Raw genomic sequence first — 25,050 nt, forward strand, 5'->3', positions numbered from 1 at the left:
AGTGTCACACAAAATCAACATGTGTGGCTCTTCCTATTTGTCTGCATTTATCTCTTCAAGTTTATGTTAGTGTGTGGCTTATACAGTGTTATCGCAGCTGCAGAACACCTGTGAACTTAAGAAGTTACATATAATTAGTGGTGACTTGGTAAGTAAAACACAATGACTAATCATATCATTGAAGACTATGGGTTTTTAATATTAGTGAGCAGAAAGGTTAATATTCTCTTAATTGATTATTAAGTGAACTTTGCAACCCAACTTCATTGGGAAAGGAGATGAGGAAGCCCCCAACTTTGCTATTTCCTTGTCAAATAATCTGCATGATAGACATAAACACAGTCTCTTATCCAGCATTCATTTTATTGTATTTATGTATTTTTAATTGAACTCAACTGTAGATGGATCATGAACCTCAATATTAGACCAGATACACTAAATTTCATAATATAGAAAGCAGGGGATAGTCTTGAATTCATTGGCATAGGAAAAGACTCTGAACAGAACACCACCATAGACACAAAGAATTAAAATTAATAAGTGGGATCTCATTAAATGAAAAAATTCTGTATGGCAAAGGATACCATGTTCAGACTAAGCAGCATGTTATAGAATGGGAAAAGAATTTTACCAACTATACATCCAATAGAGGCCTAATATCAAAAATATATAAATATATAAGAAGTAAAATAATTGACATCAGGTAATTATCCAAAATGGGCTACAAATATAAACAGAGTTCTCAAAAGAGGAAGCACAAACATATTTCATAGCAACAGTGGAGCCAGGATGTATCCCTGGTGCATAAAAGGACTTTGCGAACACATCCCCCATGGAGGGATAACTGCCTTAATCTAGAGACAGGAAAGAAGCCCTAGTCCCTACTTCACATGACCTGTCAGATCTACATGACCCCAACTGGATGGCATTCCCCTACATATGGAATTGAGGTGGGGGGATGGGAGGGGAGGGTGGTTAGAGTGCATGTGAGAAGGCAGAGAGGGTAAGAGGGAGGGAGAGGGAACTGGGATCGACATGTAAAATAATAAATAAAATTAAAAAAAAAAATGCTTTGACTCCAAAATTTAAGTTGAAGGACAAGTTACTGGGGAAAAGGATTTCTATTTTTGTTTCCACAGAAAATGAAAAGATGTGGTTTCCTTCCAGACTAATGTGGTTTGATCACGCCAGACTGCCTGAAACAGAGTACAAGCTGATCCTACATTCAAAACAGCTGGACAAAGCAGTCTTACAGACTACAGCCAGGATTTCTGAATCTTCTTCGAACCCCCCCCATGACAGTGCCCCTTACCAGCAGGAAGTAGTTTGGAAAGAACAACGCCCAAATTCCAAAAGTGTATAAATGTTTGTTTTCATTTAATTGGACTTTGTTATATAAAATAAAATAAATTAATAAAAAAATTAAAAATAATTTTAAACAGTGAATTTATAGTTTATGAAGAAGTATAGGAGAAGCAGAAAGCAAACACAACCTGCCTGTTAAAAGGCAGGGAGCTCTAAAATATGTTTTAGAAAATTCCACTAAACCATGATAATTGTACAAAGAACCTAAAATTACAATCATGCAATTTTCTTTGTCAATTGTCAATATATCTGGTGTCCTAGATACAGTAAGTAAAAGGGAAGGGGAAATGTAATTACTGTCCCAAATGTGTATTTACTGAAGTATCATTTCAGGGTATATCAAGGAAAAGTTATACACAAAATCATCAGAAATGTATAAAGGCACGCTAATTATCACCAATTCTGTAGATTTAATAAGGGTCAATTGATCACCAATTCCAAGAAATTTTAAAAGTGTTGGAAATAAGATGAATAAGTTGAGGAACAATGCAAAAAGATTTTATGATTTGCTACATTATTATCAAGTTATTTATGTTATTAAAAACAAAATTTATGCCAGACTTGACGAGGATATCTCTTTCAGATTTTGCATTTTAGTGTAACTAACTGGTTTTAAATAGATTGAAATAGAACTATACCATATTTTCTCTTCCCCATTCTCCCTCAAGCTCCTCTTACGTGCCTTCCCTTGAATCCTTCACATGCCTGCCCTACCCCTTGCAAGTTGATTTTTTTTTACTACTATTTTATTGTATTTTGTAAAGTGTGTGTGTGTGTGTGTGTGTGTGTGTGTGTGTGTGTGTACGTGCACACACACACACATGCATGGGTGCACAAAAATATACAAAAATACAATATGCTGAGTTTGTTTTTGTTATTGTACATACATGGCTTCAGGTCTGTCCACTCTACATTGGACAACCAATAAGAGGCTTTCAAGGGAGATGCTAATTTTCTTCCTACCAGCAGTCTTTGGCTGCCTGTAGTTATTTGTTGTGGGGTGAGACTCTGCCCCAAGAATTTTCCCCTTGCACATTAACCAATTATTTAAATTAATTAAACATACATTTTCAAGGTTAAAAGCCTTAGACATCTCGGTCACCCTCGCATTCAAGGTGAAAGCATTCTTGTCATACAACATTTCAATTTATAAGTGTTCCTAATGAAACTGAAATTAGAGCAAACTCAAATTAAGGCAAACAATTTTATGCATTTTGACATAGGCAAACACAGGCTTGCAAGCATCCAAAGATATGTAGCCTTATTTTACAATATGATAAAAATAATTTGAAAATACGTTTGAAGACATTAGAATAGATTCTCTTTAGTCTTAATAATACAAACTCAGAGTCAGCTATCAGGGGCTGAAAGATGAGGGATCAGAGAAGCAGAGTGGCCAGCTGCTAGAGTTCTAACCTCTCCCCAGAATGTCTCCTCAGGCTGCATCCTCAGACTGACTGCTTCCTCAGACTAACCACACCTCAGATTACTGCTCAGACTGCCCTGAGTTCTTGTTTCCTCCTGTCTCATTTTCCTCTCTCCACCCAGCCATATCATTCCTCTCTCCATCTCCTTAGTGTTGAGATTAAAGGTATGTGATCTTAAGTCCTAGGATCACCTTGGTCTGAGCTCTGTTTCAGTTTTCGACTGGATCAATTTCATGTAGCCCAGGGTGAGTTTGAAGTTATATAGATCCATCTGCCTCTGTCTCCTGATTGCTGTGATTAAATATGTCCACCACTGCTTGCCCTCTGTTGCTAACTAGTGTGGCGAGCTCTGTGCCCTGATCTTTGGGTAACCTTTATTTGTTACAGCATACAAAGGATATTTGGAAAATATTTGTATACATTTGTGACACTATTTTAGGGTTTACATAAATCTATCATCTAATAAGTTTTTCAATGGAATGAATAAAGCTTCAATCTGACATTCAGCTTAAAGAAATTATTACTTGTCTCTTTACTAACTTGTACAGGACCTGTCTTCACAAATGATACATTATTCACTTCACAGCAATACCTTATTCATGCTACCACTACTTTATGTTAGCAACTACCTTTAAGACTGAAGCACACTGCATGTAAAATTAGAACCAAAATGTCCAATGAGAAACTTGAGAACCCATTGACTACAAGTACTACCATCAAACCATACATTGATGTATTTATTTTCAATTACAATGTCATATATCTCACTAATTTGCCTCATCCTATTCTTTTACTATTTTAATAAAACATTTAAAAAGTAATTATGTTTTATTACTTAGACATATTCATTTTCTTTATTAGATATTGCAATCATAGACCTGAATAGTTTTGTATATGCAATAATGCATAATCAAGATTGCTTTGTGAGAGCATTTTGCTAATCTCTGAAGGTGGATATGAAGATTATCCATAAAATTTTGTTATTATTATTTTCTTTTGTTTGGTTCATCAGCTTTCACTGGTACTTGTATATTCTTCTTTATCCAATATGGCCATAGCAACCAAAAGGCTACATACCCATGATCTGGTGCATAGGATATCTAAATAAAGCAATATAGAGGACTGATAACCTTGCAATAATTCCTATGATCACTAATAATCTCTGAATGCTATCTATGATGTTGTTAAAAGCATTAACCAGAAGTGTCAAACTTTCGTTTTCTTCATCTCCCATTCTCATTTTCCTTAAAATTTCTCTCTCAAAGCTCAGCACTGGGATACTAAGTTTTCTAGAAATAAAGTAATTTTTCAAAACTGCTACCTATAGGCTTACTGGAAGAAGAAAATTGACAGAGCTAGGTCTGTTCTAATGACTGACACAGAAGCTTAGGGTATCAGAGAATGTTCCACAATTCATACAGACTCAAGTTCCTTCTAATAGGCACTGCATTATAAAAAATAAGGTAACTTCAAAAGCTCTTAAGCACCTACTATCACACTTCAGTTACTAGGAACACAATCCTGAGTGGGGAAAACAGTGCTTATATTTATGGAGCTGACAGCTAGCAAGCAGGGAGTAATCAAATGACTACACAAATTGATGTAAAATTATAGTGTGGGAAATGTTACACCATGCAGAAGAAATCTATAGTTTTCTGGGGCTTGTCTCTCAACTGACAGCTGAGCTGATATTTGTAATAAAAGTAGAAGTTATCTAGGAAAAGAAGACAAAGAAATGGTCTGCTTCAGGGCAGGACATTCATGAGAAATCCAAGGCATGTAAGGGAACAACTCATTGGAATGAGTCCTAAAGAGGTGGGTAGCTTAATGGATCTGGGACATAGTGATGATATGGATACACTATGCAAATTATCAGCCTGCAAGCATGTCAATTAAGCATCAACTTGATTGAAGAAGGGATGAACTAAGAGATTCCCTATAGTCAATCCTCTGGAAAATTAGTTGACCCTTCCCCTAAAGTAAGTAGCACATTCCAGGTGTGGCCCAGATTTAGAGATCCAGAGGGAAAGACAGGGCTGCCTGCCTGCATGGATTGGCAAGCCTGTCATCTATACCATCCTTTCTGTTGCTTGCTGATATTGCTGTCTCTTTCTGACATCAGAACATGATTTTTTTCAGCTTTCTAATGGGATTGAAGATCAGAGAATCTCCAAACCTCTTTGACACCTTTGGTCAGCTTCTCCAGTGTGGTCAGCCATTTCATAATAAGCAGCCCTCACCATGTAAGCCTTTCCAGAAAAATTACCTTTTCTAGTATGTAGTTATTTTAATGGTTCTTGTCCTTTAGAGACTGGGGATAATACTCCAGGAAAGTAAAGTGCACTGTGGCTATTGTCAAGTTCATCTTTATATGCTTAATCATAGTATGTTTTTGCTGTTTGGGGTAGCTACATTTAGGATCAATTCCTGAGTTTTGCTCCAATCCCTCCCCCTCCCATGCCCTTTTCTCTCCAGTTTTCATGGTAGTGGAGTTGAGATCAGAGTCATGCAAAGCTCAGTATGCATTCTGCCAGGGAGTTACAACTCTAACCTCTAGGATCACTTTCAATTATTTAGATAATTATATATATTTCCCCTATAAGAACACTGATTCCCAGAACATACTATCTGCACACATCCTAAATTGATTTACAGGCAAAACCACTTTTTGAGATTGATATTAGTAAAATAACAAACAGAAAAGAATCATTAATTTTTTTCCTTTGTAGATAATGATGGTAACAAAAACTTTGCTGCAACGTCAAAAAACACTCATCACTGAGAAAAACAGTACATGAAGAGATAACTGACACCAGGTAAAACCCAGACTATTACCAGTAATGACAGGTCTGTATGCCAAGAACTGAGGCACATATAACATATATTTTGGATTGGAGGTACATCTCATATTGACAATGGGGTATGGAATTTTAATACAATGGAGTAATTCCTTAGGAAGCTACAGTACTTCCTAAGGTAATGTGACTGCCAGGCTCCCAAAGAACACATTTTACTATTTAAAGAGGAAGAAACATGTTCTGATAGCTAGTTTTAGAAGATGGGATTTAGTAAGTGGTCTTCTTCCTTTATCACTGAACACAGCCTGTTATTAGCAGGTGTCCCACATTAACTATCCAGTAGCATACTCAAGTTTTTTTCAAATGCTAATATGACATGTAAGTCAAATAACAGGTTTCTTTTTGTATATATTTTTCTTATTTTACATATTGATCCCAGTTCCCTCCCTTCCTCCCATGCCCCCTGACCTCCCACCCCATCCCCTCCCCACTCCATGGGGAGGGTGGTGCCTTCCAGGAGGGATCAACAAAATCTGTCAAGTCATTTGGAGTAGGGACTATGCCCTCCCTCCTGCCTCTAGGTTAAGGGAGTATCCCTGCGTTGGGAATGTGCTCCCAAAGTCCTTTTTGCACCAGGGATACATCCTGGTAACACTGTCAGAGGTCCCTTTTAGACTGCCCAGACATTCTAACTGTTCAGGGGGTCTGAGTTGGTCCCATGCTGATTCCCCAGTTATCAGTCTGGGGGCCCGTTAGCTCCTCCTTGTTCAGGTCAGCTGGAAGATTGAGTCAGGGCAAGAATAGACAAGAGAAAAAAAGAGAGAGAGAGAGACCATAAAAGAGGGAGCCATCATAGGTTTGAAGAGAAAACTGACTCTAGAGAAATGTCCAGAGACCTACAAGACTGACCCCAACTAACAATTTGAGCAACAGTGGAAAGGCTGCCATAACAGATTTCTTGAAAACAATCAAGTCTGTAGAAGTTCAGGAAACTGGTTGCTGTTCTTTTCTCTAAAGGTCCCTGAAAGAGTGGATAGAGGCACAACAAACCTCTGCATTGATTGCCAAAGGAATTACACCTTGTCCCTCATCAACCAGATGTGTCAAGGTCACCTTCTTTATAAATCTACTCTACCTACTCGTGGAAAGGAAAAATATCAGCAATCATTCAGCCATTCTAAGAAGCCAGACAGTGCTAAGCAGTTTTAATTCTTCTGACTGATTAATGACTTTGTCGTCAATTGGTTGTCTGGGCAGGTGATATGTAAGGCATGTTTGATGTAATCTGTTAATATAAAAGTTTGTTCAATGTTCTTTGGAACCCAGAAATAAGAATTCTCATTCCATTACGTGATGTAGAGTCTCAGCATGCCCCTTCCTAAGTGTTCTGAACAAGTGACATATTTAGGTACACACTAACTTTGTTGAACACTGCATATTTTTTTTTAGGTTTTGCAAAGTGTCTGAGTTGCCCCACAGATATCAGCTTTTAAAAAGTTAAGTTCATGACTGTAACTCAGGAATGATTTTTCCTTCAGTACAGTGTCGCATATTCACACAATTGCTCGTTGTCATGGAAGTTCTCAGAAGAACTAGTCTGCTATGTACCGGGGATGTCAACCCAGTGTTTCTTTCCCTTGAGTCATTATAATAACACCTTTCTAACTTTTATGACATTTTAATGTTCTGTTATTTAATTTTTTCTTAAATGAACTAACTTTATTAAACTTAATTCAACATGGAAATTGCTATTGTGAATGTGATTTATGTCTTACATACGGATCTGATCACCAGATAACAGTTAACTGATGAAATAAAGGTGAATATAAATGAATAGAAAACAATGTGCTTGAACATTATCTGAGATGTTGGAAAAGGGAATTATCTGGATATTGTCAAAACCTCTGAGACAGAGATCTTTGCTCTGTTAATTTAAAAAAGAGATTATCCAGTATTAGAAATCGATAATCATAAACCTACTACCATACTTAACTGTTGTTCCATAATTAACCTAAATGATTGAAATAAAATGGAAAAGGAAAGAGATTTATTCTATGAGCTATTATTTAATATTGTCATTCAGCTTATGGTTTATGTCATTCAGCTGATAATCTGTTTGGACAATTATTTTCTGATATTATTGCATGATATTGTTGTTATAAAAGTTGTGATCCATTTTTCTTATTTATTTTTCTTATTTTACATATTGATCCCAGTTCCTTTCTCCTCCCTCCCTCTGCCCCTCCCTCTTTTTCTCCCTCCCATGTCCCCCGACCACCCCTCCACTCCACAGGGATGGTGATGATCCATGTAAATTCATTAACTTCAATATTGCTTGTTGAATATTTGCTTGAAGAATCTTTTAAAAACTTTCAAAAATGTTCAAGCTATATCCAAAGAAATTATGTTAGAATAAACTGGGAAGAAGGGGCATTTAACATAGCTATAAAAAGCCAGCAGGGTCAAAAATCATTAAACCTCCTGGGATTTTATATGCCTAATAACCACTGTTTGAGGAAATAAAAGGCTTGAGATCACTGCTCAAGTCTTTCTCAACCTTCAAAGTCTAAACTCTTTACTTAATTCTAAGCTTACTTTTAACTTAATTCTACACTGTAAACTTAAACAAATCTAAATTAATGAATGTGTGAAATAACCACTAAGCTGGGGTGTACTCTGGTGAAATAATAATCTGTTAAAAGCATTTCTGAACATATTTTTATCCTGGGAAACAGGCAAGATAAACACTATTTGTGTAATATAGTAGGAGCCAAGCACAAGAGTGACTTCTCGACATTATGCTACCATTGTATGCTGATGGCATTGATATTGTTCAATGAAATTCATGAAAACAAATCAATAAGAACATATGTTCTTACAAATATACATAAATGTATACAATCTACATCATTGTAGGATGACTCTGAATTGATTAGATATTAATTTTATGGAATGGAAATATTTTGAGCCAAAGGAGCTTACTTTGAGGAACCACTTAATTCATGGATCACATAAATTGATTTTGTCTTTCCTTTTATATGCATAAAGTATACCAAGCACATAATCTGTCCTTTGCAATATTCCTTGTACATAGGACTGGAAAGCTCAGAGAAGTCCAAGGTATGCTAAGCACCTGTTGTTTACTTTCACTATTCATCACTCACTACTCAATCCAGAAATTAGTTGGTGGCTTAAAGAAGGATAACTGATTCTGCTCAGAGAACATCAGTCAAGACAGTGAAGTCATCACTGTGGAACATCTCATTAACACACCTGGCTTGATTAGGGGCTGAGAAGCTCATTCACATGGCTAGCAAGTTGGGGTGCCTCTTACTAAGTTCATTAGCACTTGTAAACTGGGAACCTTGGGTGAATCTCTGAACAACCTGGTTTTGTTTCATAATATTGCAGTGCTGAATTCCTATAAAGACTGCAGATGGAATTTACTTATATTATTTATGTGTTTAGATTCAGACACTCTACAGCATCACACCAATAGTCCTTTTCATGTCAGTCACCATCATCTACAAAGTTTTAAAAGGAAAGGGATGGATAGACTATACCATTTGGTGGAGATGAAGGTAAAAATCATCCTCCAAGAAAAACAAATTGAATAAGGAACATGTTGCTGACACAGCTGGAATATAAACTTGCCACATCACTTTTGGTGGCCAGCGTAGGCTGTTGGCAGTGTTTGGAGGGCACTGCATCCTAGAAAGGGCTCACATAATCCCAGGCATGTCTTTGGATTCTTTCAATAAGTTCTGCAAAGGAAGAAGAATTGTACATGGATGGAATTTATTCACCAGTATTTATCCTGGCAGGCTGTTCTGAGTTGACTATGCCAAGTACCTAAAATAAGTTTTTAAAAAGTAGCCAAATCCTGGACTAGACATGCTTCCTTTTATGTCAGTATTCTGTGTGTGGTCCAGAAAGGACTCCCAAGGGCTCAAAGAGAAGAAGATGATGCCCCTCTTCAGACAGATCCTCCTAGAGTGATCAGACTATTTTCAGTACAATCTCAGGTTATTGTATTTCCACAGCCATCCTGCTACTTTAGAACTATAATCGATTTGTGATCTCAAAGGCATATTCAAAAAGGAAAGGAAGAACAGGCTTGATATTAATGTGACTATCAATAGATTCTGAGTTAAAATAATCCAAAAGAAAGTATTATAAAACCAGATTTTATTCCACATAAACTCAACCACTTAGAATTTCTACCGTAGTTCAAATGTTCAGGTCACCCCATATGGCCTATATCATTAGTTGCTTTTCCTGTTGCTGATTTTAAGGGGAAAAGGGTTTATTTTGGTTTGCTGATTGGTGGTATAGGCTATTTCAAGGGGAAAGTTGAGTCAGCTGGAGCTTGAGGTGATGATTACATTGCCTCCACAGTCAGAAAGCAGAGAGTGATAAACACTGGTGCTCAGCTTGCTTTCTGCCTTTTCCTCATTCTAACACAACAGTCCACAAAATAGTGCTGCCAACAATGAACGTGGTAGGTCTTCTCACCTGAATTATGTTAATCTAGATAATTCCATATAGACTCCTATAATGGGTTGTCTCCCAAGTCATTCTAGATCCTGTCTGGTTGACAATGTTTACCATCACAGCCCGTTTCGTCTTTATTCTTCCTATTGTTAGTTATGTTCAGGTCAATTAAATGGTGTCATTAAATATTAAATTTTTCTTACAACATAAAGTGATTTTCTTTCTGAAACTGCAGTACAAGGTCTAATACAATATGGATAGTATGACTCACATAAGAAAGTAACATGTGCATTAAAAATCAAGCTAGTTACTCAGACCTTTGACTTCTGCTTCTTCCACTTAAGGAGTATAGAAATTGCTACCTTATCTTAACAAGGAAAAGAGCTGAAGAAACTTAAACAAACAAAAAGAACTTTTCTTGGCTGCATCATGGAAATGAGTTCACAGTGCAAACTGATAGGACAAAAAACTAATCTGGAGATTCATCATTGTCGAAGCAGAAACCCACAAGCTGAAATCTCCAAGGAAACCAGCATCATGCAAAAAAAAAAAAAAAAAAAAAAAAAAAAAAAAAACTCTGAACTGTGATTGACATATTGCTGGACATTCAGAGCAGCCAACTCAGCTGAATGTGGATGATATTTTAGGAGGCCATTTAGAGGTAGCCTTCCACAAACTTTTACTTTCAGAAACCCTCACAGTTATTATCCAAAGAAAAATATCTTAATTTCTGGCTAAAGCAAAGACAATGATAATGTCACTGTTCTGCCATGCCCCTTAGGAGTGTCTGCTCTCAGAAGCAATTGATCCATCAGACTGATGCCCTGGGTTTATCAGATCCCACTCAACCTGCACAACTCTCCAGACATCCAGACACATGTAACAGGAAAAAAGCCTTGAGCAAAAAGGAATCAAGCATATACTACAGGGATCCCAGCTTAAGTGCAAGAAGAGTAAGAGCTTCTTTTTATAGAACTAAGGAACACTATAGAACATATCCCTTGCCTCTACATCTCATAGCTATATTACTAAAGGTTTACTACCATCTTTTTTGTCAATATAATACTTCCATATTTCACAAATAAGTTATGTGGCATATAGAAGGTAAAGTCAGTCAGAAGAGACTGAAGAATTGTCTATAAATGGAGCATTGGAATTATCACACCAGCAATATCAAAACAAGATTAATATCCTGAAGATACCAATGAAAAAAATAAACACACATGAACACATGAATGAGAATTAAGCAGAAATGTTATAGAGATCAAATGATGTAGCAGAAATTAAGGATGACATTTTTATGGGCTCATTAGAGAATGATGAAGCTCAGAGGGAATATATATATGGTTAAGGTCATAACAAAAGAATTTTAAAAAACAAAATAAAAAAGTGCTGGAGAGACAGCATGTATGAGGTTCTGCATTGCAATCCTCACTACCAAAGGAAAACATCTTTGCTTGGCTGCTTGTGCCTATAACTCTAATACTGTGGGCAGAAAAGGCAAAGATAGGATGATCCATGGGACATGCCTGCTCTCTAGCCTAGACAACAACTGCAGGCTCTAGGTTCAGTGATAGTCTCAAGAGGGAAGTCAGAGAGTGACAGAGCAAACATACTTTATCATCCTCTAGTTTCTACCTGTTGATGTATGGGTCATGCATCAATAGGCAGACATGTATATAGGCACACACATACACTTAAGATAACAACACTGTACAGGACTCAAAAAGGATACCTTGTAGGATAAATGCCAAAGACAGACTAAAACACACATATGCCTAGTACATAAATCCTCAGAAAACTGGCAAAAATAATCTTGCAGGAATTAAGGGAGGAGAGAGCTATATTCCTTTCCCATAAAGAAGTGGGTAAGAATTACATCTTAGAAACCAGATTAGGTGATCACTCACTGAGTATTCAAGGATTGAGATAAAAACCACCACTGTCACAAAACTAAGTAATGGCAGCAGCATCTACCCTTCTTAAAATCTGAACCCTGGGAAAGCTTCTTGCAAAGGGAGGAGGGGAAAGTTAAAAGCTTTTAGAGAGAAGAAAACTATGTTTGAAGCAGAAACATAAATCTACATTTAAAAGAAAGGAAGAGCAGCAGCAGTGTGAAGAGTGCAAAGGTAAGGTGAAGAAGTTGGTTTGCTTAGGACTGAGGAGATGGTTTAGGAGTTACAGGGTTTGCCTTGCAAGCAGAGGGCTGGATTTCTGGAATCCACTTGAGAATGTAGATTTGGGGATGTAGAGGTGGCTCAGTGGTGAAGAACACCCAATGTACTTCCAATGACTGGGATCGATTCCTAGCATCCCCATGGTGGTTTCCAACTGTATAACTCCAGTTACAGAGGGCCTGATGCTCTCTCAAGTCCATTACAGGCACATGGTTCAGAGACATATATGCAGGCAAGAAACATTTTCACAAAAGATAAATCAATCAATCAATCAATCAATCAATCAATCAATCAATCAATCAATCAATGTTGGCCTTGGTAGTTTCCCTGTAGTGGTAGCCTTGAAAAGTGTAGAGAGGAGTTGCAAAGCTTAGCCATATTGGAGTCCTAGGTTTGACTGAGAAACCCTACCTCAAAGAATAAGGTAGAAGAATGATTTAGGAAAGTTCTGATAATGACCCCCAGTAGGTGAACATACAATGTTCATTTATGTACATGAACATACAAAAACACATGCACATATGCCATATATATATGATATATACACACATATATATGATATATACATACACACAGGAAATGAAAAAAATGAAAAATTCTGTTACTCATATTTAATTTAACAATTTATTATTTGTTCAGGTTAATAGAAACAATGTATTAGATCATGGGTAAAATTGTGTATGTGACTGTATGTGTGCTGATGTATGTGTACGTTCATGAACAAGTGAACTGAATTATAATAAAACAAGGGATAAAGGGATAAATACAGGGCTCTTTGTGTAAAGTCCTTCATTTTACTATGAGGTTTTGTGTTATAAAGTAGTATTTCATTATATACCATACCTATAAATACCCTACCTACTTGAAAGCAGACTTGAAGCACTCTGAAATTGGTTGGGATTAGTTACAAATAGATAGGAAAATTGTAAGAAAAGCACTGAGAAATGTAAAAATGTATAAATGACACAGGTTCTAGTCTTTTATCTTTGATGAACAATAAAATCTTGGCCCCAAGAGTTTGCTCAGTGGCTAAAGGTACTTGCTGTCTAGACTGAAGGCTGGTTGTGATCTCTGCAATACACATAGTCTAAGCAAGTTGTTCTGTTACCTGCACATGTATGCTGTGAAATACATGTAATTCTCCAGATGCACATACATATGCCTAATAAAATCAGTAAATGGAGAATTTAAAATGAAAAAAGTAATTCATTTCTCAGGAGGCTGAAAAGTCCAAACTTAAGGTTTCCGGCAAGGGGCTTTATTTCTAGCTCTGAAATAGTGCCATTTTCCTGCATCCTGAAAATGTAGACAGCAAGATGAGGGGTCTCTATGCCTTGGAAACCTAAGCATTTCCCAAGGCTAATTTCCTAATACCAGCAACTTGGTAGTTAGTTTATTAAAGATACTTCATGAAGTTTACAAATATTCGATTGGTAACAATAATCTAAGAATGAATGAAAATGGTATCATGGAAATGTTTCACAAAAGGCAAATAAAGTGTGGAAACGAAAATAAGAAGAAATAATAAAATAGAAACCAGTAATAACAACTTAGATGTTAATTCAGATTTCTCTGAGATCCCTTTGCATATTAACATCTTAAGAGTATCAGCTAAAGGTATAGAGGGTGAGACCTAGCTATATATTGCCTATAGGAAATTTACCTTAGCTACAAAGATGAATTCACATTTAAGCTTCATGGATGCTGAGTGATACATCCAACATTTGATCAAAAAGGAAGTAGGATTATTATGTGGGGCCCACTGTGGTTAAGTGATCAGGAAATTACCAAGGAAGGAAGACTATCAGGACTAAAAAGGCCCACTAAGATCTGAGGAAGTATCAATTTCCCAAGCAGATACAGTTATCATTTATTGATTAAATGTTTAAGAAAAGAGTATTAAATATATATGAAAATCTGACAGATTTTCTGTCAGGAAAAATAGGCAAATAAAAAAATTATATTCTTTTGCCAGAAATGCATAGCTATCAATTAGAAATTAAAGAAGGATACAGTTAAATTAAGCATCATCCTCCATCCAATGGATTTAATGGCATATATACATTACTTAATCTAACAATGTCAGACAATGCATCTTCTCTCCTAAAGCATTAAAATTCACCAAGAGAGAAACAATTCTGGGCCATAAAACATACCGTATAAATTTTAAAGCATAGTGGAGCTGGTAAGGTATCCCAGAAGGAAAGTTCCTTGTCATTCAAGTCAGGTTACCTAAGTTGGATTCCCAGAACTCATATAAAGTTGGAAGGTATCCTTTGGTCTATAGATGTGAATTCACAAGAACACATACATACACATATACTCAAAGATGGTAACTAAAAATAAGAAATATTAAGTATATAGGAATATTAAGTATATAGGAATCAAACATTGTCTGCTCATGATTAATTGTAATACATCTACATAATACAAGCAAAGAATATAATGAAAAATTATGAAAATATTTAAGTTAATGCAAATGAAAATAAAGATATCAAAATTTGTGGGCTGGAGAGCTGTGCTTAGGGGAAATTTACATCAATGAGTGTGTTTATTACAAAGCAAGGATTTAAAAATCAATCATTTATGATTTTAATTTAGAAAATGAGAGACAGAAGAGCAAATTAAATCTAGAAGCAGAATATAAGAAATAAATATCAGAGAAAAAGCCAGTGAAAATGAAAATGGAGATCAATAGAAAAAAATCAACAAAACCCAAAAGGCAGTTCTTTGTTAAGGTCCATACTATCAATATGCCTGCAGCCATGCTAGCACAACAATGGAAAACTTACATGCTTTGGAACTACCAGACAGCAAAGAGGACATCACAAAATTATCCACAGATATTAAAGCACGATGATGAAAATCTTTAAACAACTCTTTGCCCATAAATCCAATAGCACAGGGGGAAAAGGACCAATACTTTGAAAGATACAACTTGTCAAATCTTATACAAGAGGAAAGAGACAATCAAAACAAGCCATATCAAATAACATTATTGAATCAGGAAGTCTAAATTTCTCCAAACATAAAGAAGAGAATGAGATATGTTCAAATGTGAATTCAGTATTATCTTTAGTAGCAAGAAATTACACAATTCTCTACAGTTTTTCTACAAGAGGAAGCAGAGGAAATACTTCCTAATTATGATGTTAGAATAACACAAGCCAGAAAGCCACTACAAATAAACTAGTCGTACAAATACAGATGCCAAAATCCTAAATGGATATTAGCAACAGATTCCAACAATGCATCTGTGTTTCCATGACTAAACTTGAATATACTACTAGAAATCAAGCTAAAATAAGACATAAAAAAGATAAAAGATAAATCAAATGGAAATGAGGAAATAAAAATTTATGTCACAGATGTGATAGTAATTTATTTAGTGTGTGTGTGTGTGTGTGTGTGTGTGTGTGTGTGTGTGTGTGTGTGTGTGTGTGGAAAGAATCACAAAATCCACTCAGAACTAATAAATGTTGCAGGACAGGAGGTTCTTTCTTTCTTGTGTACTAGCCATGAACAAATATTTGAAATAACAAATCTTACTATTTCTGTCTGCACCAAAACACTGAAATACTTAGGCTCAAAACTAAGAACACACCCACAAGTGCTATGAAGAATAACTGCAGAATCTGATGAGAGAGATCAAGGAACAGAAGAAATGTAGATAGCTTACATGTCAACTCCTTCCATCTTAGTTTTCATGTTGGTCACATTGTCAGTCAAATGCCTAAGATATTATTTTGTGGACACCAATAATATATTTGTAAAGTTCACAGTTGAAAGCAAATGGTCCTGAAAGTCAACTTGAGAACAAAAACTAGATCACTGACATCATCCAACCTCAAGATATATTCTAAAGCTACAAAAATGAAGAGAGGGTTTTGAGACGTGATAAAAGAACAGACAAAAAGACAGATCGACAGAGCAGAAAAGATAGTACAGAAATAGCCCTAAAAATATAGTCAACCAATATTTGACAAAAGAGCAAATGAAGTACAATGGACCAAAGGTAGCCTTTTCATCACATGGCTACAACTGGATATTCACATGAAAAGAAATGAATTCAGATTCAGGCCTTATACTCTGCAGGAAAATGAATTCAAAATGGATCATAATTCTAAATAGAAAAATATCAAACTCACAGGAGATCACATAGGATAAAGTCTAGATGACCCAGGGTATGGCAAAGGCTTTATAGGAATAACAGCAGAAACCCTATTCATGAAACAAAAAGGCTGCCAAGATGGTCATGATCAATTTGAATAATTCTTATCTGAAACTTACCAAGAGAACACAAAGTTACACCACAGACTGTGGAGAACACTTGCCACATCTAATGATGATGGAGTTCTGTGCAGAACAAACTATAGCCCACAAAACTCCACAAAAAGAAAAGGAGCACCACAGTCAAAAATGAACACAGAACAAACACCTCATGCAAGAAAATGCACAAGTCACAAGTAAGTACAGAAAACATATTCTACATTGTATGATATTAGGGGAGTTTGAATTAAAACAGATGAAAGACACAGCACATGCTTATTCAGAATATGAAGACACAAAGTATCAGTACAGCTGGAGGAAAGCAGCAAATTTTGGTGACTGATCTTGGAGGGCATTGAGCAAATTTCAGAAAATAGGCATGGTCTTGTGATAAGATATAGCCTTTGAATATCTATGTTCACACAAACACCTTCTCATGGATGAATATAGCAACTTTATTTACAAATGACAAAATAATCAGTGATCAAGATAACCTTTGGTAGAGGAATGAATAACTTGCTGGTTACACATGGAGAGTGGCATAGTGTATTGATGTTAAGAAGAAATGAGCCATGAAGACATGAGAATACATAAATTTGCCTTAAATGGATAATAGTAAATGAGATAATCTAATTTTAAAATGACTAGATACAACCTGATAACAAATACCTGGCATTCTTGATGATACAAAAACTTGGGGAACAGAAAAGATGCATAGTTGTCAAAAGTTAGAGAAGAAAGGATCATTAGGCAAAAATGCAGTCCCCTCTTTGGGCATTTTCTGTAAAATATGAAAATGGTATACACATATGTGGCAGTTAGTTTTATTTGTTAACTTGATATAATCTAGCATCACTTACAAAGAAAGTCTCAATGAAGACTATCCAGATTACTTTAGCCTGTTATGTATGGATTATCTTCACCGCACTGAGATAAAAATTTCCATCGATTGTGTCACCATTCCTCAGTTAGGGGTGAGGAGCAAGGAAGTATTGAGCTCAACATAAGCACATACACTCACATTGCTTTCTGTTCTAATTCCAGATAGACTGTGTCCAGTTGTGTCAAGATCCTGTGGTTGTGACCTCTCTAAAGTGATAAACTATAACCAGGAATTCTGAGCTAAAATAAACCTTTTCTACCTTCATTTTTCTCAATTATTTTATCATGCCAACAGACAGTGAAACTATGATAACTGACCATACATTTGTTAAACTGAGAGTGTACAGTGTTGAGTGAACTTAAGTATAGATTTTAAACTTGTGGGGGATAATGTACCAATGATGATGTACCAATTCCATCAACTACTGCAACTATTCCATTCTGGTGAGGGATGCTGGTGAAGGGGGGTTGCATGTATTCATATGGAACACACTAGAGAGTCTACTTCCCCTAAATGTTGGCCTAAATTTTCACTAAATTTGCTATTAAATATAGTTTACAAATTACAAAATCACAGTCAATATATTGTATTATTTAATTTAAATATAATGTCCAGACTGCACAAATATTCAGAGATAGATAAGAGTCACAATAGGTAGAACTTTGAAAAGAAAGTCAGCTTAATGGTGGTTGTTGACAGCTATGAAGTTTATATGTCAATGAAGTTGATAAAAAGTTCCAAACACAGAATAAATAAAATGCAAAACAATAAATAGCACAGATTATTTTTATTGTAATTTTGGTATAATATATTTCTCCACTGAATTTATTAGAAGTAGCCTTATATTAGATATTGCACTCCTACTGTAGGATTATCTCCTAAACTTTTCTGATTCTTCTGTGCTCAACAAACAAACAAACAAACAACCCCACAAAAAACAAGGAAACAAAACAATATTGAAAAGTATATCTAGCTCTTGCAGGAACATTGGTTTCTACATCAAAGGTGATATTTAGTTTTGTATTTGGCAAGCCACATATTCCTGGGGTTGAACTTTATAAATGGGATCAGAAAGCTGTAAGCAATAGAAAATGAATTATTAATGACTCAGTTCTTATAAAACAAGATATTTTTGCATTACTGCATCTAGATCTTAATAGGCTGGTATATCATATGTAAAGATACACAAAAATACCTTCTCCACAATGAATATGTTTTCCAATTTACTAAAGCTGAGAGTGAGTCCAATATCAAAACTACCAGTATGACCTATAATCAATAACAAATATTCCTATCAAGCCAAGCCCTAAGAACTGCTCAGTGATGTGATGTGATTTTTTCTATGGGGAAATATGATGAAATCCAGTGTTAAATGACTCAGAAAATTCCCTTAAGTATCTGATTTCCTACAAAGTCTCTCCACAAAGCATATAATTTCTAGCATCTCATAATTTTCATTTGTAACTCTCTAAACATTAGTCCTAAAATATTTTCTCTAAATCCCCTCAACCCTAGAAAGGTTATGAAAAATCTTAGTTCAGAAAAGTTTGCGGTGGGATGTCCTTCTGTATACTGTGAATAAGTGTTGTTTTTATTGGTTGATGAGTAAAGCTGCTTTGGCCAATGGCCACACAGAGTAAAGGCAGGTGGGAAATTGGAGTGGGGGCAGAAAAGAGGAGGGAGGGAGAGACAAAGGCAGAGTAAAAAAGATGCCATATACAACACACTGTGGCAGTAAGATGACAGGATATCACCAGTAAGCCATAGGCACATAGTGATACACTGATTAGTAGAAATGGGTAATATTTTAAGGAAGAGAGGTATAAAGCCATTGGCAAAACAATTATGAATATATATTAAGTCTGAATGGTTATCTTCTAAGTGGCTTCAGGGACCAGGCGGGTCAAGTAGGACCAGGCTAGACAGAGAAAAGTCTGCATCTATAAAAGTTAAGCATGCTTGATTAAATGTAAATGAGAATTCTTTTCATGAATGACATAAAATACAAAGTTGATGGAAAATTGACATAGAGGTGAAGGCATTCCTTATGAATCAGCAAAAATTATATAAAGTATGAAGAAATAAGTGCATGTTGCAAGTCCATAAAACTAAAGTCTTACATTTTAATTGAAGAAAAGAGAACATGTTGCTCTTTTTAAGAAGGAGGAGGCGATGAAGCCAATACTGCCAGCCAGAATTTACCCACAGATACTGATATTAAATATATCTCTTTCTTACTTGTTCTCAACTGATATTTTCACAGCAGTTTTCAGGATATTAGTGTTAATCCCTCTATTTTCTCCCATAAGCTTGTTATCTATCAGTTGAGTTAGCACAAGCCTGCTGGATTGCTTGCTTTTATTGTCAACATCCTCAAATTCAAATCACACCAGCCAGGAGCCTCAGCTGAAGAACTGTCAGAATTTCCTTCAATATATGGAGAGATGCATCCTAGCTATGTGGGCCGACATCTTTATCAGCTAAGGACATATGAGGTTGATAGAATGTTACCACACATACACTCCCCCATACACGTTTCTCAAATGGCCATGTGTAGTCACACACATTATCTGCATTTACACAATAGTATAGGAAGCTATCTTATTATGACAAGGGGAAAAAAAAACTCACAGAGAAACCAATGTCTTCCAGATCTCATGGAAGGAGAAGACACGACAAACACTAAAATCTGATGTGAAGAGATCAGAACAAAGGAATGGAAACTAAGTGACTCACTTACTCATGAATATCACAGAATAAATGCAAATTCCTCAGGACTCGTGTAATAAACACAAATCCCATTCATATCCTACATTGCCTGTGAAGATTTATTTGCTCAGGATACTGGACTTAAGCACTTACTGATGATCATTGAATGATGCAACTTCCATTTGTGTTATTGGCACAGATTGAAGCAATATATTTGGATCAGCCTTTTATTTTGTTGCTATTTGTTTCTGATATTAAGTTAAATAAATTCAGAATGCTTCATTCTGACATTGCGAAAGCTGTGACTGCTATTCTAAAATCCTTTGGTTTAGTATTCTAATCTACAGAAGAGTTATGGAGACTTTTGACATTATGACAATACCTGGGATTTATTTTTTCTTTTCAGATACCTAATGTAGTCCCAAAAGCAGTTAGCTGAATCTATTGGTTCAAAGATATGAGTCAATTTTCTGTAATGTAAACTATTCCCTCCATTAGCAACATGACTCTTAGATAATAAACCTTCCGTAATGCTACCATACCACTCACCTCTTCTTTGTCCACATTTTGCTGTGGTGAAAAAAGAATGTATCTATGAATATACCAGAGAGGGGGGGGTCAGGGAGGGGAGACAGAGAGGACAGCAATTGAGAAAGAGAGAGAACATACATTCTAGGTAATATTGTGTAATCTGCACTGAATACAAAATCAGGAGACAAGGATTGTTATGTAATTTCTTTTCCATGCAACAGAAAACTGATTTACTTAATTGTTTGTGCTTTAAGGGAAAGCCATTTTGCATGGCTTACTGTTTTATACTTATGAGAGAATATTAAGTTTCTAATAGTGCGAGTCAATAAAAAAAAAATCATAGGTCATGAACTTTCATGTTGTGTAAGGAACAAAAGTGACAAGTGATTGCATTAGTTTATAATATCCACATTTTAGACACTTAACTCTTCACAAAGATAACTTTATGTCCTGTGTACAAACCAGTCATGCTGTGCCAATCGGGAGAGTTAAGTTACACTATCAATTTGAATGTGTTTAACTCATCCTACACAATTAGTAGCTATCCAGTTGAGCTTTTAAGCATTTGTGCATATTACCATCAAACTGCTTTGGTTTTGGAATGTTTCAATGTAAATTTATTTAGCATTAACTAACACAGGGGGTCTTGTATTGTATAAAATATTGCAACAGATCATGATCAAGATGACAAATTACAACGTTATGACATAAAAGAAGTAACTAATACTTCAAATTGAAGTCTTCATTTATCAATTTAAAACAGGACAACTTGCTAGAAATTTTTTTTTCAAGATAGATATTGGGACATCCATAAAGGTAACTGGAGGAATGTATTTTTTTCAAGATTCTTCACAACTTTAGGCAGTACCTCAAGGGACTCAGATAGAGTAGAGTGCTAATTTGAGAATGTTGACATAAATTTTTCCTGTTCTTATGGAAGAAATGAGTGACAATTTTCAAGTGGGCATTCAAAGGAATGAGAAAAAGAATCCTGAGGATTTGTAACAATTGAAAATATTTTCAAAGCCTTGAAACAGGGAGAACAATTAGAAAACTAGTTCTCCTCAAACTAAAGAAAGCCAGATGATGGAAAACAGAAGTGGTATTCAATTTATTCCTACTTGTGACTTGTTATCTAACACCTCATTTAAATATTTTTCTTTTATATGTTTTAGTTTCTTGGGTTGTTGTAACAACGACAGCAACAACAACAAAAAACATCAACAATGGCTTAAACTAACAGATGTATTTTTCTCTTCCAATTCTGTGGGCTGCAAGTCTTCAATAAGACTGCAAATAGGGCCATGTTCTCTTGGAATCCTTAGGGGTGGGTGTCTTCTAACTTTCTCCAGCTCCTTGGGATCCCAGGTATCCATTGCTTTGTGGGGTAATCACTATTCCCACTGTTGCATATTACTCCTCCTTGTCTGTCTTTCCATAGTGTTCTCTTCTTTGGGTATCCCTATGCAAGCTGCATTGTTTTCATAAGATCAACATTTATATTCAATGAAACTCATCTCCAGAGTGACCTCATGTTAACCGAATGAGTATTTCTGCAACATTCCTAGTTTCTAAAGTACGGGGCTCTGAGTTTTGGACATATCGTTTAGGAAGGCAGAGTATAATCACAAGGAGAATCATAAGACATAGCATAGGACTCTGAAATATAATATGGCTATGTGTATATATGTATATACTTCGAGAAACCTTGGTCAAAGAAATATCACTGAGTTGGCCATTGTGTGATTGTCTGCTTTATGGAAGCCTACACAGTGAGTTTACAGACACAAGGCTCAGACTTGACATCTTTCCAAATAGAGTGATCCTCTCCAGGGCCAGAGTGCCCCACAAATCGTCAACAAGGCTGGCATTGCTCAACTAAGCTCACAAATATCGACCCAGCTATGAAGACTTTGGTTAGCCTTTTGATTCAGTATGAACTTATTTCTTAGTTATTTTTCAGCTATTAACTTCATTGATATATATACTTTTTATTACTTAGACCTACCACAATTGAGACAGAAAGGAAGAAGACATCTGGGAGTATTTGCATTATAGAGACAAACAGACAAGCTAAGGTCTTGAAACTCTAGTACTCATTCTCTCCATGACTCAGACAGAGAAATTATTACACTTTTCAAATCCTGAGTTTGTATAACTGTGAACTGAAGAGTCTTATAGCTAATGCCCAATGAAACTCTAAAGATTGTTTTGATTAAGCATCTCCTGGTGAATCTAGACGATTGTAGTAACACAGTTACCTTCTATTTCATCACAAATTGGGTATTTGAAAATGAAATACTTGGATAGAATACCCACAACAAAAATTTTATGAAGAACAACATTAAATATAAATGGAAAATGAACCATTTTTAATTATAGTTATAGGTTAAAGGAAATGTTCTTAATATCTAATTATTAACAAAATAAAATTAGACTGGACTAAAAGAATCCAGAAACAAAATATAAAATTCACCAACTTGACAAGTATTTCTATGTGTTGCCTGCATACCAGATATTTTTGAGAGGAAACTTGTCATAGACCCATATAATAAAAAGAATATTAGAACAGTAACATAACTTACTCCACCAACTTTCTCAAAGTGGGATCCATCTTTCTTAAAGTCTGTAAGGGCTCCATTGAAATACCAGGCAAACATAATATCCAACAGGGGGGTCATGTTGCACCTGGCAGGGTAAAATGACGCTCTCACCAACAGCAACATCCATGTTAGAAGGGGCCAAAATTATTCTGGTTGGTTCTGTTGGGTAAGCAATATGTAAATAAAGAAAATTTCAATGGGAATGAAAGTAATTTTATAGGCACATTGTTCATCTGATTTAGAATGTATATATTTGCATAACATGAGAGTACATACACATCTATGTGATTAAAAGTCTTCAAGATTAAAGTGGCATCTTGTTATAAAGTTATGCTATATTTTACTGGTCTCACAAATTTTTCTTATGAGAATTAAGTATATGATTTTGTAAAAGATACATGTGCAGAGTGCTCACCTGCAAACAAGCTATATTAATGACAAAAACCTCAGTTTCATAATTTTGTGAAATACGAGGGTAGAAATAGGAATTACCCCATTCTCACAAATCTTCAACAAGTAGCAAATGTATTCAAACTAAAATGTAAATAAGTTCAAAATATCCTTGTTTACATATTTGGAAAATAAGTCATGAGAGGCTCAATATGCCAAGCCCCTGGCTTACAGTGCTAATGCCCACCTACACATGTTCCCCTGTTACAATCAGGTACATTCCCCTAATAATGAACTCAACTGCTCTTGACTCTACCTTCCCACTGTTTCATAGCATTTTACCCTGAGACAACAAGACTCATCAAAGAACTGTATGTACAGAGAGTGTAAATTAACTTAGGAAATTAGCCCTTCAAGCCAGTCTAGTACAGCTTTTAGTCCCTCATCTGCTCTAGTCCCATCAGGGTCTCCAGGAAAATCTGTGCTGTAATATCCAGTGGTAAAACTTTGGTCATTTACACCTTTAACTCTCACAGGAAGCATTTTATCAGTGAGCTTTGCCCTTAGTCTTCATCTTGAAGTCATTCTGGATTCCTTTATCTTCATGAACTTCCCACCTGATTGAATAGCACTTCCTGCTGAATTTATGCTAAATTTGTGGAGCTCCTAGTTGCCTGCAGAACCATCTCTTTGGTTACTATTGGTAATTTTCACCCCTGCACCCTTTTTGGTAATGTCTACTGATCTTTTTGGGTTTCTTGTCTGGATCTTTTCACTACCATCACAACAGAGCAGTTCTTTGAAAAGCAAACTTCTATGATAATATTTCTCTGCTGAAAACACTCACTGGCTTCTCTTTTTCAAAACGGATTGAAAACAGCAGTCTTAACAAGTCCATAACATGTCTATATAACTGCCCCTAGAAATCTGCTAACACTTCATTTCCCTGAAATCTGTTCCTCTTGTGTCATCCTAGCCAACTGGAGTTATCCTGTTTTGCCTCCAAGTAACCCCATTTTCCCACACTCATATTTACTTTCTCAGTTGTTTGCATTTTCCTTTTTAACAATCTGTTTTCTTTATTACTCTATGTTCCTTCCTGTGGTAGAATGTAAGGTTCATAAGGAAGTATCTTTGCCTATATTCCCATTGACATATCCCAAGCTCCCACCTCACAAAATGCTCAGCATTTAATTGAAAGGATAAAAGAACGAATAAATATCCTGAACATTAAGAGAATGTAATTAACATCAAACATTTTTTAATGAACTTGAACTTATCTAGAAAAGACAAATTATAATGAAACAGGAGTACTCAAGAACACAATGTTCTTGGCCCAGAAACCAGCAAAGTAGCTGTTATGTTCATTATTGTGTCCTTGGCTATGACAAATAAGTTTAGGTA

At 35.7% G+C, this 25,050-nt stretch overlaps 1 protein-coding gene across 1 annotated transcript in view; it reads right to left on the minus strand.

Moving 5' to 3' along the window:
• LOC127214644 (contactin-3-like) overlaps nucleotides 1–25,050 on the minus strand; it is a 78,383-nt gene that overhangs the window by 45,128 nt on the left and 8,205 nt on the right. Inside the window, 2 exon segments of the mRNA XM_051174976.1 lie at nucleotides 23,239–23,328; nucleotides 23,330–23,415. Coding sequence (XP_051030933.1) covers nucleotides 23,239–23,328; nucleotides 23,330–23,415 — 176 coding nt within the window.

The sequence above is a fragment of the Phodopus roborovskii genome, unplaced genomic scaffold (assembly GCF_943737965.1).
Source record: "Phodopus roborovskii unplaced genomic scaffold, PHOROB, whole genome shotgun sequence".
In the NCBI taxonomy this organism is placed as follows: domain Eukaryota; kingdom Metazoa; phylum Chordata; class Mammalia; order Rodentia; family Cricetidae; genus Phodopus; species Phodopus roborovskii.